The 15444-nt window shown below is 36.4% G+C and overlaps 1 protein-coding gene across 2 annotated transcripts; it reads right to left on the reverse strand.

Annotated features, from left to right (window-relative positions):
- Nucleotides 1–679: 679 nt before the first annotated feature.
- LOC113069548 (eukaryotic peptide chain release factor subunit 1-like) lies at nucleotides 680–14520 on the reverse strand. 2 transcript variants are annotated; one of them, XM_026242693.1, is made up of 11 exons: nucleotides 14371–14520; nucleotides 13963–14056; nucleotides 9584–9759; nucleotides 8359–8498; nucleotides 8139–8277; nucleotides 5609–5799; nucleotides 5269–5398; nucleotides 2940–3113; nucleotides 1756–1820; nucleotides 1459–1606; nucleotides 680–1240 (listed from the first exon to the last, which is right to left on the reverse strand). In XM_026242693.1, exons 2-11 carry the CDS (start codon nucleotides 14046–14048, stop codon nucleotides 1158–1160), a joined length of 1332 nt encoding a protein of 443 aa, XP_026098478.1. In that variant the 5' UTR covers nucleotides 14049–14056; nucleotides 14371–14520; the 3' UTR covers nucleotides 680–1157. The 2 variants fall into 2 exon arrangements, with proteins under 2 accessions (XP_026098478.1, XP_026098479.1); XM_026242694.1 differs by having other exon boundaries at nucleotides 13963–14195; nucleotides 14371–14459.
- Nucleotides 14521–15444: the final 924 nt, after the last annotated feature.

Genomic DNA, 15444 nt, shown 5'->3' on the forward strand with positions numbered 1-15444 from the left:
TTGATCTCGGTTACGGGATTTGCGCTTTCAATGGGTCACGTGGCTCTGTGTCTGGAAGGGGCGGCGCCACCTGCAGTTAGTTTAAAATGCAGACAACCTGATTGGTCAAACCGAGACGAGGGGCAATGGTAATCAAGCCTGCGTTCAGTTGATTGGTCCTTCTGTTGTTGGTTGGGTCTTTCCCTGTTTTTATAGTCTACTGGTCTTTCCCCTCAATAGAGAAAAACACTGATTGACCTCACAGACCTCTTAGATGTAAAAATAATTTTAATTGTTAGAAGGGTCTTAAATAAAAAAATCATCATCAACATCAAAAATTAATAATGATAATAATAATATAATCACATACGTTTTCTTCCAAGTTTTCTTAACTGTGTTTTACATCAGAGGTTTTACATTTTTCAGATGCAACAAACCCCCAAATATGATTATTCTCATGCGAGGCTCCCCAGCCCTAAAACAACATTTTTTTATAAGCAGATTAATACTATTCATTGTATTTCTTAACTGGTGTAACAAAAAAATGAGGGGAAAAAGTTTTTGCAGGAGTGTTCATATAGTATGATACAGCAATGAATTATTCTTTGTCTAAAAATCTAGAATCACAAAATAAGAACTGCACATTTTTGGAGGAATATACAGACCACACATCGGTAAAACACCAATAGAAGGCAGCAGGTTTTAGCATTTTCAAATTTATTTAGTTTTCCCCCTATTCATTACAGAAACCCATGTAAAAAACACCACACTGTCATAAAATACAGTAGCAGCAATTGGCAATTTAAAAAAAAAAAGGAAGATAACTAAAGGAAGAGAATTAGTGGTGGATTTATGGTGGGAAAAGTTAGGAGAAGAAAAACAGAACCGAGAATAAAAAGAAAAATAAACTTATTTCAAAACAGTCTGAAGGTTCCTGCGACTTAAATTCAAACAGGGGAAGAGAATAAACAAATGAGTCCTGCCCAATCAGAACGCTCTAAAGGCAAGGCTGTTTAATTATTCATGAACGGCTCTGTTCATTTGACTGACAAATGACACACCTCTCAAACTGTTTTGTTTAGTTTTTTTTTTTTTTTTTGGTAAGAAAGAATAATTTTTTTTTCTTTCATTAATTCTTCAAATTTTCATTGATTTCTCTCTAGCTCATTCTCAACTACCTAGTAGTCATCCAAATCAAAAAACTCCTCATCTTCTTCTGGGTAGTCCATCCCCTGGAAATCCACTCGGTACCGCAAAATACCTAATAAAGAGACATTTTGTTAAAAAAAAACAAAAAAAAAAAAACACACACACACACACACACACACACACATATATATATATATATATATATACACACACACACACATACATATATATATATATATATATATATATATAACAATATAATAATATTCTATATCAACATCTGCATCATTTTTCGTTTATAAAGAAATCTAGATTCAGCGCCCCGCTCACCTCCAATTCCTCCGAAACCCTTGACGAACTGCGATCCCTCTTGACTTTTATCGGTCACGATCTCCAGAGTCGCTCCAAACTTCTTATAGCTGTTGGCAAACCACTCCAGCAGCGGCATGCACTCGATGAGCTCGTGTTCCTGTCCCGTCTGACCCGCATAACACCACCACAAACACACAATCAAAGAAATGAGCAGGGCTGTCAACAGTATAAAAGTGTTATAATAAATGAATTGCATGGTGAATAAAAGGCAATTTGACAATCGGTGTCAAACGTTTGACACAGATACATACACACCTCTTTGTCAATGAAGTGCGATTTGTCCTTCTCTTGCTCTGGGGTCAAATAAATGATTTTCTCATCTGAAACACACAGCAGTGAGCAGACATTACAGAAGCGCTCCCGCTCGACACAATCTAATCTCCTACTATCTGTTGAAACAACATCCTGCAGTAAAAAAGAAACACTGTGAATGTTTACACTGGACACACTGACACGCAGCGCTTGAAGGCACAAGAGGGCTGTACTGAATAGAGAATATAATCAGATAAATAGCCGTTACTATACTGGAACACAGGATTGACCAATCAGAAGACAGGAATGATCCATATTATAATTTCTGATGTAATTTAGTTAGATTTAATTATTTCAAATAAGAACGGACGTGTCCATATTATATTTATGATGTGATTTAATTTAAAGTATTTATTTAAATTTCAAATTAAAATTTGAAATAGGAATGAAAGTGTATGGCTGCAGGATTAATTAAAATGGAATTGAAATCATGATTCGACATAAGCTGTGATTGTCATGCATATCTTTCAGTGATGCACGGTTCTGTGATCAGCAGTAAATCTCCACCCGAAGGCCAGAGGGCGCTCTCGCGCTACAAATCCAAATATGCCCCGAAGAAGAAATCCAGGAAATGCCTATTGTTGCAACTGAATAAACAGAAGATTTCATTGATTCAACGTGACCAATAAACAAAAGACTACAATAATATATGTTTTATCAGAGTTCTTCTAATTATTATTTTATATTAAAATGAAGTATTTTTTATAATGCAGTTATATATCTTATCACCGCAAGTCATTGTTCATTAAGAAACTACGAAAACAGCTGTCATTATCGCGAACGATTTCTTCGATTTTTTATAATCGTTTTTTTTTTGCTTAACTTGTCAGTGTACTACGGCTCTTTGTAGTAAATGCTGCTCCATCTGAAAGCAGGTAATGATGATTTACTGCTGATTACAGAACCGGCTTTACAAAAAAAATTGCGCATGAAAATTGCTTTCAATTTATCATGCAGCCCTACAACAGATTTTCTGGCATGATTTTATTAAATTGAATTACTTGAAATTCAAATGTGAATCTTGAAATATAAATAGTTTCTATTATAATCCAGGAATAATCATATCTTGTATGATTTAATTATTTGAAATGCACTGAAAGTAGACTGTCATGTGTGTGTCTCTTTACCGTTCTCCGCGCCGTTGACCTCTGCGCCGTGCAATTTCAGGACGTATCTCATCGTCTCTAAGTTTTCATAGACAATGAGAATTTCTGCGGCTCCCATTTCCAGTGCCTTCAGGGTGTCATCCACACCGAAACAATACTTCCCTGTGTCCTGACTGATCTCATCAAAGTATCGCCCTGAGACACAGAACACCGCTATTAATGTTAGCAACTAGTCAAACATGTTTGAAACCTAAATTGGCTTTTTAGAATTTCTAAAGAAAACAGAGAATCTGGAGAATCTGTCACGTCGATTTGAGGGCCTTTTAGGATGAATACAATATCAAAATAAATGATATAGCTCAGAATTTATTCATTCATTTCTTTTACACATTCAATGACAAAAATGCAATAAGAAATGTGAAATTATAATTTAATAAGTGCTCTCTATGCAAATATATTTTAAAACGTAATTTATTAGAGCTGAATTTTCAGCATCTTTACTCCAGCCTGCAGTGTCACATTATCCTTTGGAAATCATTCTAATAGGCTGTATTTTAATCAAATAAATGTAGCCTTGGTGAGCAGAAACCACTTCTTCTGATAAGTAGCATACATGCAGTATGTACTGAATTGTGCATCACTACATACAAATTAGGGATCAATCGATATTGGATTTTCTCCTTAAAAATTATAATTAAGACTTTTCTTATAGTATTTAAAGGCACAGGTCACCAAAAACTAGAATGTTGGTAACCAAACAATTGACTTCCACTGCAACGCTCTACATTGCGAGTAAATCACTTGCTTATGCAACTAAATCTTCACCCTGGCGACTAAATTATGTCTAACATTAGCCAATGGACAATAAATTATCTGCTTTTACTCGCCAGTGTGCGAGTTGGAGGCTAAGTATATGTTTAGCATGGATATATTTTCACTCGCGAACAACACTCTCTGACTGAGTGCTTCAGAGCTTCACTCTGTCAGGGGATCTGTGCTTTTTTTATCCAGTTAATTTCAATGGATGCGCAGTGCACCTGTATTTAATGAACCGTAAACTCTAGTTTGAAGATGCACAAATCGCCATCGCTATCTCTCACACACACACACACATGCAGTGACCGAGAGAGAGAGAACTGACACACTACATTTAAACAATATTATTTGTGGCATTTTCCCATCAAAATAACGTCGATACTATGGAAGACTTCAGATTTTAAGAACAGCTGGGTTCTCCGGTGGTGGATGGATTTAATGTGCAAACAGCGATCTCATTGGCTGGCTATCATCATCTCTGTTTTGATTTCAGCAAATCAGTTCGAGTGAATGCACAAAACCTGATTTATATTCATGAATCCAGCAGCTCATTAATCCTTAGTATGTTTTATAGTTCTTATTAGTAGAATTCGTATCATTATTATCCAAATTAGTCCAATTAAATTGTTCAGTTAAAATGACTAATATGCATTCAAACATGGTTATCATTCAAGTTTACTTCTAATTACTAAAGTTCTATTCGTAAACAATACTTAATTATTATAAAGCTTGACTGACTGATGTTAATGGTGTACTTTCAGATATTTAAAAACACTGCACCATTTTACAATCTGCGTGCGTGTGTATATATATATATATATATATACATATATATACATATACATATACATATATATATATACATATACATATATATATACACATACATACATATATATATACACATACATACATATATATATATACACATACATATATATATACACACATACATATATATATACATACATATATATACATACATACATATATATATACATATACATACATATACATATATACATATACATATACATACATATACATATATACACATATATACATATACATACATATATACATATACACACATATATACATATACATATACACACATATATATATATATATATATATATATATATATATATAAAATAGAGAGAGACTGGCGAGTAAACTAAAATATTTACTAGCCACTGGCGATTCAATTGCCAAGGTGCCCGTAGAGGGTTACATTGTATGAAAAAAATTAAATAAAATACTATGGAATTCAATGGAAACCAGAAACCCACATTCAATAAAATATCTTCTTTAGTGCTCAACAGTAGGAAGACACTTTCATAAAAAGAATTTTCATTTTGGGGTGAACTATCCCTTTAAGGCACTTTAAGAACTTAAGGACTCTCTGGGGTTTGCACAAGCAAAACTTTAGAACTTTAGGTTACAGAATAATTTCTGAATGCAAAATTAGACTCTGCTCTTGTTAGAGATGCATATGATACAGAATTGCATCTTTGTGAGAAGTAACATTTACCTATTAATTTTTTCTCCTGTATGAATTTGACGTTGGACAGGACCTCAGCAGACAGTTCGATGGCCTGATTGAAGCCGTTTTCTCCTCCGTAAGAGATGTCGACCAGCTTCAACACTTTCGCCTGCAACCTCTGAAACCGAAGACAACAAACTGATGTTAGAAAGTTAGACTTCAGCCAATCACAAAGAAACCGCAATTTGGTCACTTCCAAAGACAAACCATGTACAGATCAAAATAATTCTCTGAATATTTCTACGTATTTCTCTTAACAATGACTATAGAAAGTGAATTCAACTCATCAGAGGCCAACAACTACCGACCAATCCGCTTGTTTTCTTACCGGGTCAAACATGTCTGACTGGCTGAGCTCGGTTTTGAAATCTGCAGATCCGGCCAGCACCAGTCCGGCCACGTTGACCTTATCATTAGATACGTAAAACTGCACAGCCGTCTCTGCCACCTTCCTCACGTAATTATGTCTCTTCTCCATCCGTAACCGAGCGAAACGCAGCGCAGACTGACCTCCTCTTCCTGACAGAGAAAATCATGATTTATGCAATTAATTCTATAAAATAACATTCAAAAAGAAAAGAACAGAAAATAAAAAAGTGAAGATGACACTGAATTTTATTTAGCCTTAATTTCAATAATTATGCATTTATTCCAAAAATAAAAGGGTAATAATTAGAAAGATAGCAAGATTTAAAATGTTTATGCAAGAAGTAAAATATAGTCTCATCTAGTTTAAAATAGCCAAGGCATATTTTTCACTTAATAATCATAAAAAATAATTATAAAACCAATTTGTAAACACCAATTTAACATTAAAAATGTATTTAATTCTATAAAATAACATCCTAGAATAGAAACCCAGAGATCTTTAACTTTGAGTAAGATTACACTGTTACCGGACAATATAGCTAAAATAAAATAGAAAATTTCCATATTTATGCATTCATTCAAAAATTAAAAGTGACTATTTGAAGAAATAAAAACAAGCTAAAAATGTTTATTCAAGAAGTAAAATATACTTGAGAAAAACAACACTTATTGTACAAGAAAACACGGCTAGAAATTATCATAAAATTTCTATATTTATGCATTTATTGTAAAATTAAAAGGCTAATAATTATGTTTACCTTTAAAATTCAAAACAATATTTCATTAAATGACAAGGAATAATCCATCATTTTAATTTGTATACACCCATGTTACATAACAATCAGCGCCGTTTAACTACAGATCATTTTTATATAATTCAAATGAATGCAGTAATGCAAATGAAGCATAAGCTCCTTTCACACTGCACGTCGGACCCGGCATATTGCCGGATCATTGCCGGGTCGCCTTCTGTGTGAATGCAACCATGTCCCGGGATTGATTCCGGCATTGAACCCGGGTCGGGGACCTAGTAACATTGCCGGGTTCAACCCGGGACGAGCGCTGTGTGAACAAAAGCCAGATCTAATGCCGGATCGAAGTGATGACACACGTTATCGCATGACTCTTTTACCAGCTTTTTTGAAGGAAGATCAACGTTCCCGAAGGAAAAAATATGAACAAATTGTAATGAAGCAGAGATCAGTTTGTTCCTCACTTTCCGCATTGACGCCGAGATCGTTCGCTTGCTTCAGTCACAGTATATTGCCTACCGTTTTCGACTCGTACATAACACGTCACGCGCTGATGTCACGTGTCGTTACGGGTTGTGTGTGAAAGCACGCACATATCCCGGTAATCACTGGCAGTGTGAAAGTGCAAAATCTAGCGACCCGGGAACAATTGCCGCAACACTTTACCCGTGTATTTGCCAGAATGGCAGTGTGAAAGGGGCTATACTTACCAAATCCAACACTGATATGCTGCTCTTCACTGAATGACAGACGCTATTAAAATGTCTAAGAAACTCATACTCACAAGTCTCAAGAGAAGGCTGAATTATGAATCTAGCTTAATGGCTAAATACTAAGTGCACTGAAATCCCTATCACATCAAAGTCAAGTGTTTGGCTGTGATTACCAGGCTGCAGATTAACCATTAGTCGAGGAGAAGAGGCTTTTATTAGTCACAGGGAAAAAAACGATCCATAGGAAGTAGCAAGGTCACACAGTTCATGACGGACAGATTACTAACAGCTGGTCTGTGTGATAATTACAGTACATCATACATCCAAACGTTTGTTTCGACCTCAAATGTGGCTTATCATCTGAAACATGCAAGTAGAAGCAAGATTACATGGCCTCTCACTCCAACGTTAACCTAGAAAGGTGTGTGCCATTAACGTATTTGTGCGTAGGCTGAATATGCATGACCGTTAACTTGGGATTCACCGGTGCGATCATTTGCATTTAATTTAAAATGCCATTTTTTTTCTCATACAGAGTAATACATCTTTTGAATTTGTAAAAGGTTTACTTTCACTTGTGTGCACTCACAATAATGAAACCAAACAGGGTGTGCCTTCTGCTCTTTAGCTCTTTGTGAACTTGCGCACATCCAAAAAAAAAAAAAAACTGTGTGCTTGCCTCACTGACTATAGAAACTGAAATGTCTACTTTTAAATGATCCGATTCAAATGGAAAACAAATATTTTCAGATCATGTAATCCGTATGAAACATGCACCTCCACTGTGGAGATGATGAGAAATACAGAAAACGCGAGCTTATCAATTAACTTATAATTTTAAGGCAGTCTTCTTGCTGTTTTTCCCCTGATGCATTCATAATCATTACTTCTGCCGGTGTGCTGTGGCAAGATTTATGCGTGCGCTTGAGCACTGATAAGCTATAGGCAATTGAAGGCTTATTAATATTAATTGCTAAAAATGAACAACTACCAGTCTTTCCCCAAGGGCAGCCCTAGTGATTACCGTGTTTTTTGGGCAGGTCCACAGTGAATTTGTGCAGCACTTCTCTGGTGTTTCCCTGTAGAGTCCCGAACAGAGCTCCATTACCATCAATGACTATGAATCCAAACTTACTGTCGTCTGACAATAACGCCGTCAGAGCCTAGAGAAAGACAGATGATTATACAGCACCTCAAGAACAACGAGCTTCATGAAACAGGCTTGATTTGGACTGGGATTGTACCTCGGTGTGGAACTTGTTATCACAGAGGTACAGAGAGGTGTTGATGGGTTTAAACGGCTCAAAGTCGATGTTGACTTTCTTCTCTTTGCCTTCGTCTGTCACTATGGTGCCACAGTAAACCACCAGACCGTTATGGGGCACTGCAATTACACAGCAAACAAACCAAAACCATCAATACGGGAGAAAAATCCAACGGTATGTTTGCTACAGCCTGACAATTCTATACAAAAAAAATATTATTTCTTCGTTTCTGCATGTTCTAATAAGTGATATTGTTTCAAATCATGAAAGGTTTGTGTTCCCGACTTTGATGACAGTTTGCGGTGCAGGCTGCAATATTAATATTAGATTGTTTTGTCTTTCAGAAATGCATATTTGACAGTAGTAGCTTGAGTAGGATGCAGAATACATTTATATTATCAAAAACAGCAACATCTGGAAAAATTGTAACAACCTCATTTTGATCTTTTATTTAGTTTTTATTAAAATTCACCATTAGTCTGAGTAGTGCTAATTCCTTCTGCTTTTGATTGAAACATATGACAAACATTATATCGACCATTTATGCAATCCTTCATCTCGTTTTATTAAGGAAAAACATTGCGATAATTATCGTTATCGTTTTATCGCCCCACTTTAGCCAAAACACAAATTTCATGCTGCGGACGAATATCTTTGGATTACCAAAATATCATGGCACCATTAATTGGTGAGATTTCATACATGACCTACAAGAGAATAGATAACTGTCCATTGGTTACTGTGAATTTTTGTCTATGTGCCATATGAGATGTCAGCCAATAAGGAAAAATAAGCTACAATTTAAATACACAAACTGGAGCACAAATGGACTGTGCACAATAAGATCAGGATATTTAGAAAGTACAAAAATGTCTTTTTTTAGGGGCATGATGACTGTATAGCCTACGATCAAAATTAACCTTTTAACATTAATGTTGTTCCAGCTAGCAAAAACTCACAATTTCCCATCACAAATATGCAGAGTATTCATTTAGCCCCTATTTTATTCTTCTTAGAAACAAAATGCTATGGCCTTTTGCCTTCATAAATCTGTTCTCATTTGATCAAATAAATTGACTGCGAGTGGCCGGAAAAACAGGCTTTTGTCTCAAATATGATATTTGATGATAAAAATAATGATATTTTTGCCATATTGCCAACCCAGAATGCAGGTATGTTTGGTTGTGGAGATGAAGAAGCACACCTTTATTATAGAGTTTGAGTCTCTGCTGCACTGAAGTAATGGCTCCCAGCACTGAGAGCCGGTTCACTCGACTCTTGATGTTTGACGCTGTACCAAACTCATCCGCCAACATCTTGGCCACTCTGGAGATCTGATCTTTAGGAGGAATGATGAGCGAGATCATGCTGGTCCCATTACTGACACAGAGAGAAACAAACGGCAATGTTATTCATATACATCTATGCATTAAGCAGTTGCTTTTATCTAAAGGGACTTACATTGCATTCAAAGTACATCATTCCCTGGGAATCAAACCCATGAACATGACCATTGCTAGTGCCATTATCTACTGGTTAAAACAGAGGAACTGAGTTTTGTCAAGCTGGAAATATTAAACTGACAAATTATTGTCAATCAAACAAATGACCAAAATGTCCAAAATTAAGCAGTTATTCATGCTACCTATGAAGAATCCTTTTAAGGCAGCATCCTAACTAGAGTTGTTCCGATTCCGATACTAGTATCGGAAATATCTCCGATACCACAACAAATTCTGGCATCGGCGAGTACATGAACCCATATACCGATCCGATACCATTTTTTAAACAAGACCTAGCTACGACCACTAGCTTTGCCCATAGACAGAAAGTTGAGTGGCGAGCTTGAGTGGGGAGTTCTTTGGCGTAAGTGAGCAGGAGTAAGTATTCTGATTAATTATTTTGTATAGTATTTTAAAATGTAACGCCAGTATGCCATATTAAGTTAATTGCCTGCGAGCTTCTCCTCCTGTCTGTACGGTAATGCGACAGAGAGTCTAGTGGTTATGACGCAATCGTTAGCCTATTTTTAGAAAAACTGTTTCTACGGGGCCATAATGTAACATAGAAGGTAATGGAGCCTTTTATACATTGTCGTGTATCTTTAGAAATAAATAATGGACAAACGGAGTCTTTAAACGCCTCAGATGTAAAGTTATTCGCTGTCAAAGTGACGCCAAAATGAATAAGTGAAGTTCTGCTACAAGATGGCGGCACGCGGCTGACTTCAACTTCCTTGCCGCCTGGCTTTGCCTAACCTTCTTCTTCGCTGCTCAGAATGCATTGCAAACACAGGAAGTTGTGCTGTGTTGCCGCAAGAAACCCCTGTTTAGAGCAATTAAGAAGAAGAAATGAAAACGCATTAGCAGCACTGATCTATATATGACTGGATCGCTCATCGCGTTCTTGACTGCAAACAGACAGTGAAGCCGCTTCTATATTATAGATCAGTGGTTAGCAGTATGTCTCTGTAGTACCGGTAGTTACAGACTATAGTATATTCGGTACCCGCAGCTGCGTTCAGTCGCTTCCGTGTTAGTCTAAGCGCACGGCTCCAGACTGTAGCCGAATATATACTAGTGTCTGTGAATATTAAACTGCAAAATACTATTTAAATATTACATCTGCAAATTCTACATCTCTGTGAGTGACGGGTGCAGATGCGCAGGAGCTCGCTGTTTTGTAGTCTCTGCCTTGCCACTATATGAGGACACGAACGCATAAACCGTCACTTCATGAGAATTTAGTTTCATTTGAGAAAACTGTCATATCAAACACAGACACTCAAAAATCTTCATGGCAGCTCATTAAAATAAATGTTTGGTTTAACATGAGTAAATCGACAATATATTAAGCTACTGTAGTATCCTACAATAGATTTATCCATGTCTCTATGTAGTAATAATAATACGTCTCTATTAATAATAATAATTATGCCTAGACAGTTGCTTGTTTTTTAATTTTGTTGTAAAGAGATTATCTGATTAATATATCATTTTTTAATATTCCTAGACTTATTTGTTGCAGTTTTTTATACAGTTGTATTGTAAAACTAAAATACCTTTTTTAGTTTGCGGTGTTAGATTTTTGGCTGCATTTGAAGTTCTTTTTCGCTTAAGAAAATAAATTATACTGTCAAATTCATGTGAGATTATACAAATACTGTAATGAATAGAGTAGTTCACCATGTATTTGTTCATGTTTTAATAAGAGATCAGTCTGAAGCACACCATAAAATAATTCTAGCAATTTACACAGGGCTAGTAGTATATACAGCTGTATATACAGATATACACCCAGGAATCGGATCAGTACTCTGTATCGGCCGATACCCTGAGCCCAGGTATCGGAATCGGGAAATCTCTAATCCTAACTCAAAAGATGACTGACCCGGAATGCTACATAGTCAGCAAAAGTTTTAATATGCATAACACATATCACACAGAATTACCAGGATTGCTTTTTAATCAATACTTTTCTGCATTAAGTGCTTTATAACTTCGATAGTGTAGACAATTTTTACTGCTAGTACATTTCACAAATAATAAAGAATTGACAAGTATCATAAACATACAATATTTAAGTAAAAATGAAGTCAACATTAAATTGGCATTTGCAAACAACTTTTTCTTCTGTAATGTAACATTTCCCAGGGTGAAACAATATTAAATTAGATAAAAGGACATGAACTCACAGGAACCTTTAAATGACAACTGATAAGTATTTTAAGACTGCACTTTGATCCTTAAATAGAGATTTTTAATGTCATCTAATTGTCCTAAATATCCCTTACAATACATATATATTTTTTTATTTTTTTTTTGTTACATGATCTATTGATACACTGAATTACATTTTAGTGGGTGCCTTCTGTGAATCATGGTAAAAAAAAAGTATGAAACTAATTTTTTGTTCAGAAAAATTAAACAGAACACATTCTAAAGTACAAAGAAAGCTGCATTAAACTTTAGTTTTGGTGCTTTTGGTCCTTCACCCAAAAACAAAGTAACACAATGAATTAAAGGGTGAACCTGTTAAGTCAAAAGACTGAAATGGTATTTTCCCAACACAGTGCATTCTGGGATTGCCTTCTCTATAAGTCAGGGATCAACAAATACACATACAATCCCTTATAATGGTGCCTAGACGGGTAGCTTACTATTTATTAGAACAGAGTCAGAGAGTCACACAGAGGTCAAAGGCCTCAGTATTGCCAGTGTATGAAAGTGGCATTTTTAGAGTTCTCGCACACAAACCACTGCTAAAACAGAGACTGACTTCAAACACTGGGTTTACACCGTCCACACGGAGCTGTTAGGAATTAACAGGGTCACGTTGGTGCCAAAACACAGAGACAGACCAACATACTCTGGTTTATTTACACACACACACGTGGCATGAAGGTCAGCGGCACGCGAGCATGAAAACAAAGAGTTTCAGTTTCTGATGTGGGACTTTATGTGCATGTGAGCATTGCTTACTCTTATCATGTGCAGTGTGCACACCACTGAACTATATATTCTCTATTATAGATCAGTATGCACACACAGAAGTTACCCTTGAATGAAGGTCTCTATTGTTGTGACGCTCAACATAACTACCTGTCAGAATGAAAGCTCTCTAACACACACAGTGGTTTTTCTTCAAAGATACTAATGTACACAAGCTTTACCCACGATAAAGCGCTCACGGATCCCCAATCTCAATCCAGCAAAGCATCTCGCAGGTAGGTTGAAGGCTCAAATCCAGCAAAAGCTGATCAAGAACAATCACAACTCTGTCCCCGACCAAGACTCTTATCTGAACCAACAATAAATGTACCGTTTAATGAGTGATTATAGTCATTAAGAGGCACTTTACACACCGGTTTGAAACTCACCGTGATTCAAAACTCAAACACACACACAGAAGGTCTGAAGTGAAGTATATTACACCTGGCCCTGAGGCTGGAGTAAATAATGCTAAGTGCCGTTTACTAAGGCAGGAAACACCACTACTATTGCTCATACTTAAACTTTAGGGATTAGGAAGAAAACCACGTGAAATGTAACTCTGTGTGTGTCTGTGTGTGTGCAGGCACACATATGATCCTTCGGCTCAAAACATGAATTCCATGATATACAAAATGTATTTTTTTTTTTTATAAATACGGGTGTTGACATGTAATAAATTAATCTTTGTGGGGTTTGACACTTTAGCTTTTCAGTTCCCAGTTCATTTGTCAACCACTAAACTAAAACAGCATTAAAACACGTGAATGCACTCAAAGAAACATTCATTACGTCTTTCTTTCACAGACGCGCGTGTTTACGTAGCTGTACGTATACGTGTGTACGTATCTAAACGTGGACATTACACATACTTATATTGTTTTTTTATATATATATATATATATATATATATATATACACAGATAGTTATTCACTTTTAACCTGAACCCACCTCTACCACTCATAGAAAACGTTCTGCCTTTTTACAATGGCAAAAAAAAAAAAAAAAAAAAAAAAACTTTGTTTACTTTATTTTTATATCAGTTTTAGATTTTATTATTATTTTGTTACACATACACAGAGACTATCTCACCCTCTCGCCGCTTCCAGACTCTTGATGAGTTTCTTGATCTTCCAGATCTCCACGTTTCTGTCCGCCGCGTTAGGATCATCTGCCATCTTTAGTCCTACAACAGCGGAAAGAAACGGCCGTTAAAAACCGGGCTCGACCAGCCCCGTGTGCGCGTGCGTGTCCGGCCTGAGCGCGTCCACACTAGCGCCCGGTAATCGGTGACTTGACGCCCCTCTTCGCTCCCCAAGGCCGCACTAACAAAAAGTACCAAAGTAGCATGGTATTACCCTGATTTCTGACACGTAGCCCGGAGGTGCTATTGTATTCTTCGAGGTATCATCAAACAGTATGGTACGTCGAAGTACACTAACAGTACCCTCCAGAGCCTCATATAAACCAGTGCGTAACACATTATTTGATTATAAATACCTGAGTGTCTCTCTCCGATCGGTCGGTCTGTTCCACCCGCGTCACGCTGCCGCCGGTTCCTGCGGATACACGCGGGAGGAGGAGCTCCAGCGATTCACTTCCTAGTTACCTGCCTAGAAACCGTCGGGCGTCACGTGAGTCCAGCGGGCGCTCGACTGAAGCGCATTCAAATCTCAGGATTCACTTAATGGGAACATCAGATATCAAATATATACTGACAATCCGTCAGCAGGAGGACCGAATAAAGACAGTACACCTGAATAAAGACACAAATAAACTTTTATAGAATTGGCAAAAATACAGCGGACAACATCCGGGCCGCGCTAAGCCCCGCCCACTTTATATTTGCTTTCCATTCTAGCCGCTTATTCTGTTCCTACAGTAGAAACCACAGATGTGTGTAAACATGTATTAACTGCATATCTGTAGATATACATATGTACAAACATCTAAGGTAGAAAAACAGCGCCAATACGTCTTTTTGATTGTTTAAGAGTTTCGCCGGAAAGCGGAAATAAGTATAACTTAACCCAGAAAGGGTGCATGGGAAATGTATTTTTATGATGTTCAATATCAAAAATGACTGGAGCCTATTTATGTCCTAATATATACATATATATTGCAAATACGTTTTTTAAATAGCTTCAGTCATACAAATCAAAACATATTTTCGAAGAAAACAAAAAATACTAATAAAATTATATATATATATATATATATATATATGTGAAATACATTTTTTGAAATGAGATTAACAGAGCAATTTCTGGAGCAATTCAAAGTTGTCTTCTGTGTGAAGGTGACAGTCGGAAAAAAATCAATCATTTGACTTAAAAACAGCACATCATTGTCTAAGGCCTGCCCTTTTAATTCCAATAGCTATTGCAAGATCATTATTATTTGTTTGTTTATTTATTTTCAAAATAACAAGGACATTTGTTTAACAACTCCGTACCATAAAGGGATAATGTAATAACGTGGTTTCAATTTTGCCAGTTGTATTCGATGTTGAAATGAGGACATGATTTCTCCGTTTGCCGTATGATGGTCTCGTTGTCACCAGCAGAGGGAGAC

This window comes from Carassius auratus, unplaced genomic scaffold (genome assembly GCF_003368295.1).
Source record: "Carassius auratus strain Wakin unplaced genomic scaffold, ASM336829v1 scaf_tig00001753, whole genome shotgun sequence".
NCBI classification, from domain to species: domain Eukaryota; kingdom Metazoa; phylum Chordata; class Actinopteri; order Cypriniformes; family Cyprinidae; genus Carassius; species Carassius auratus.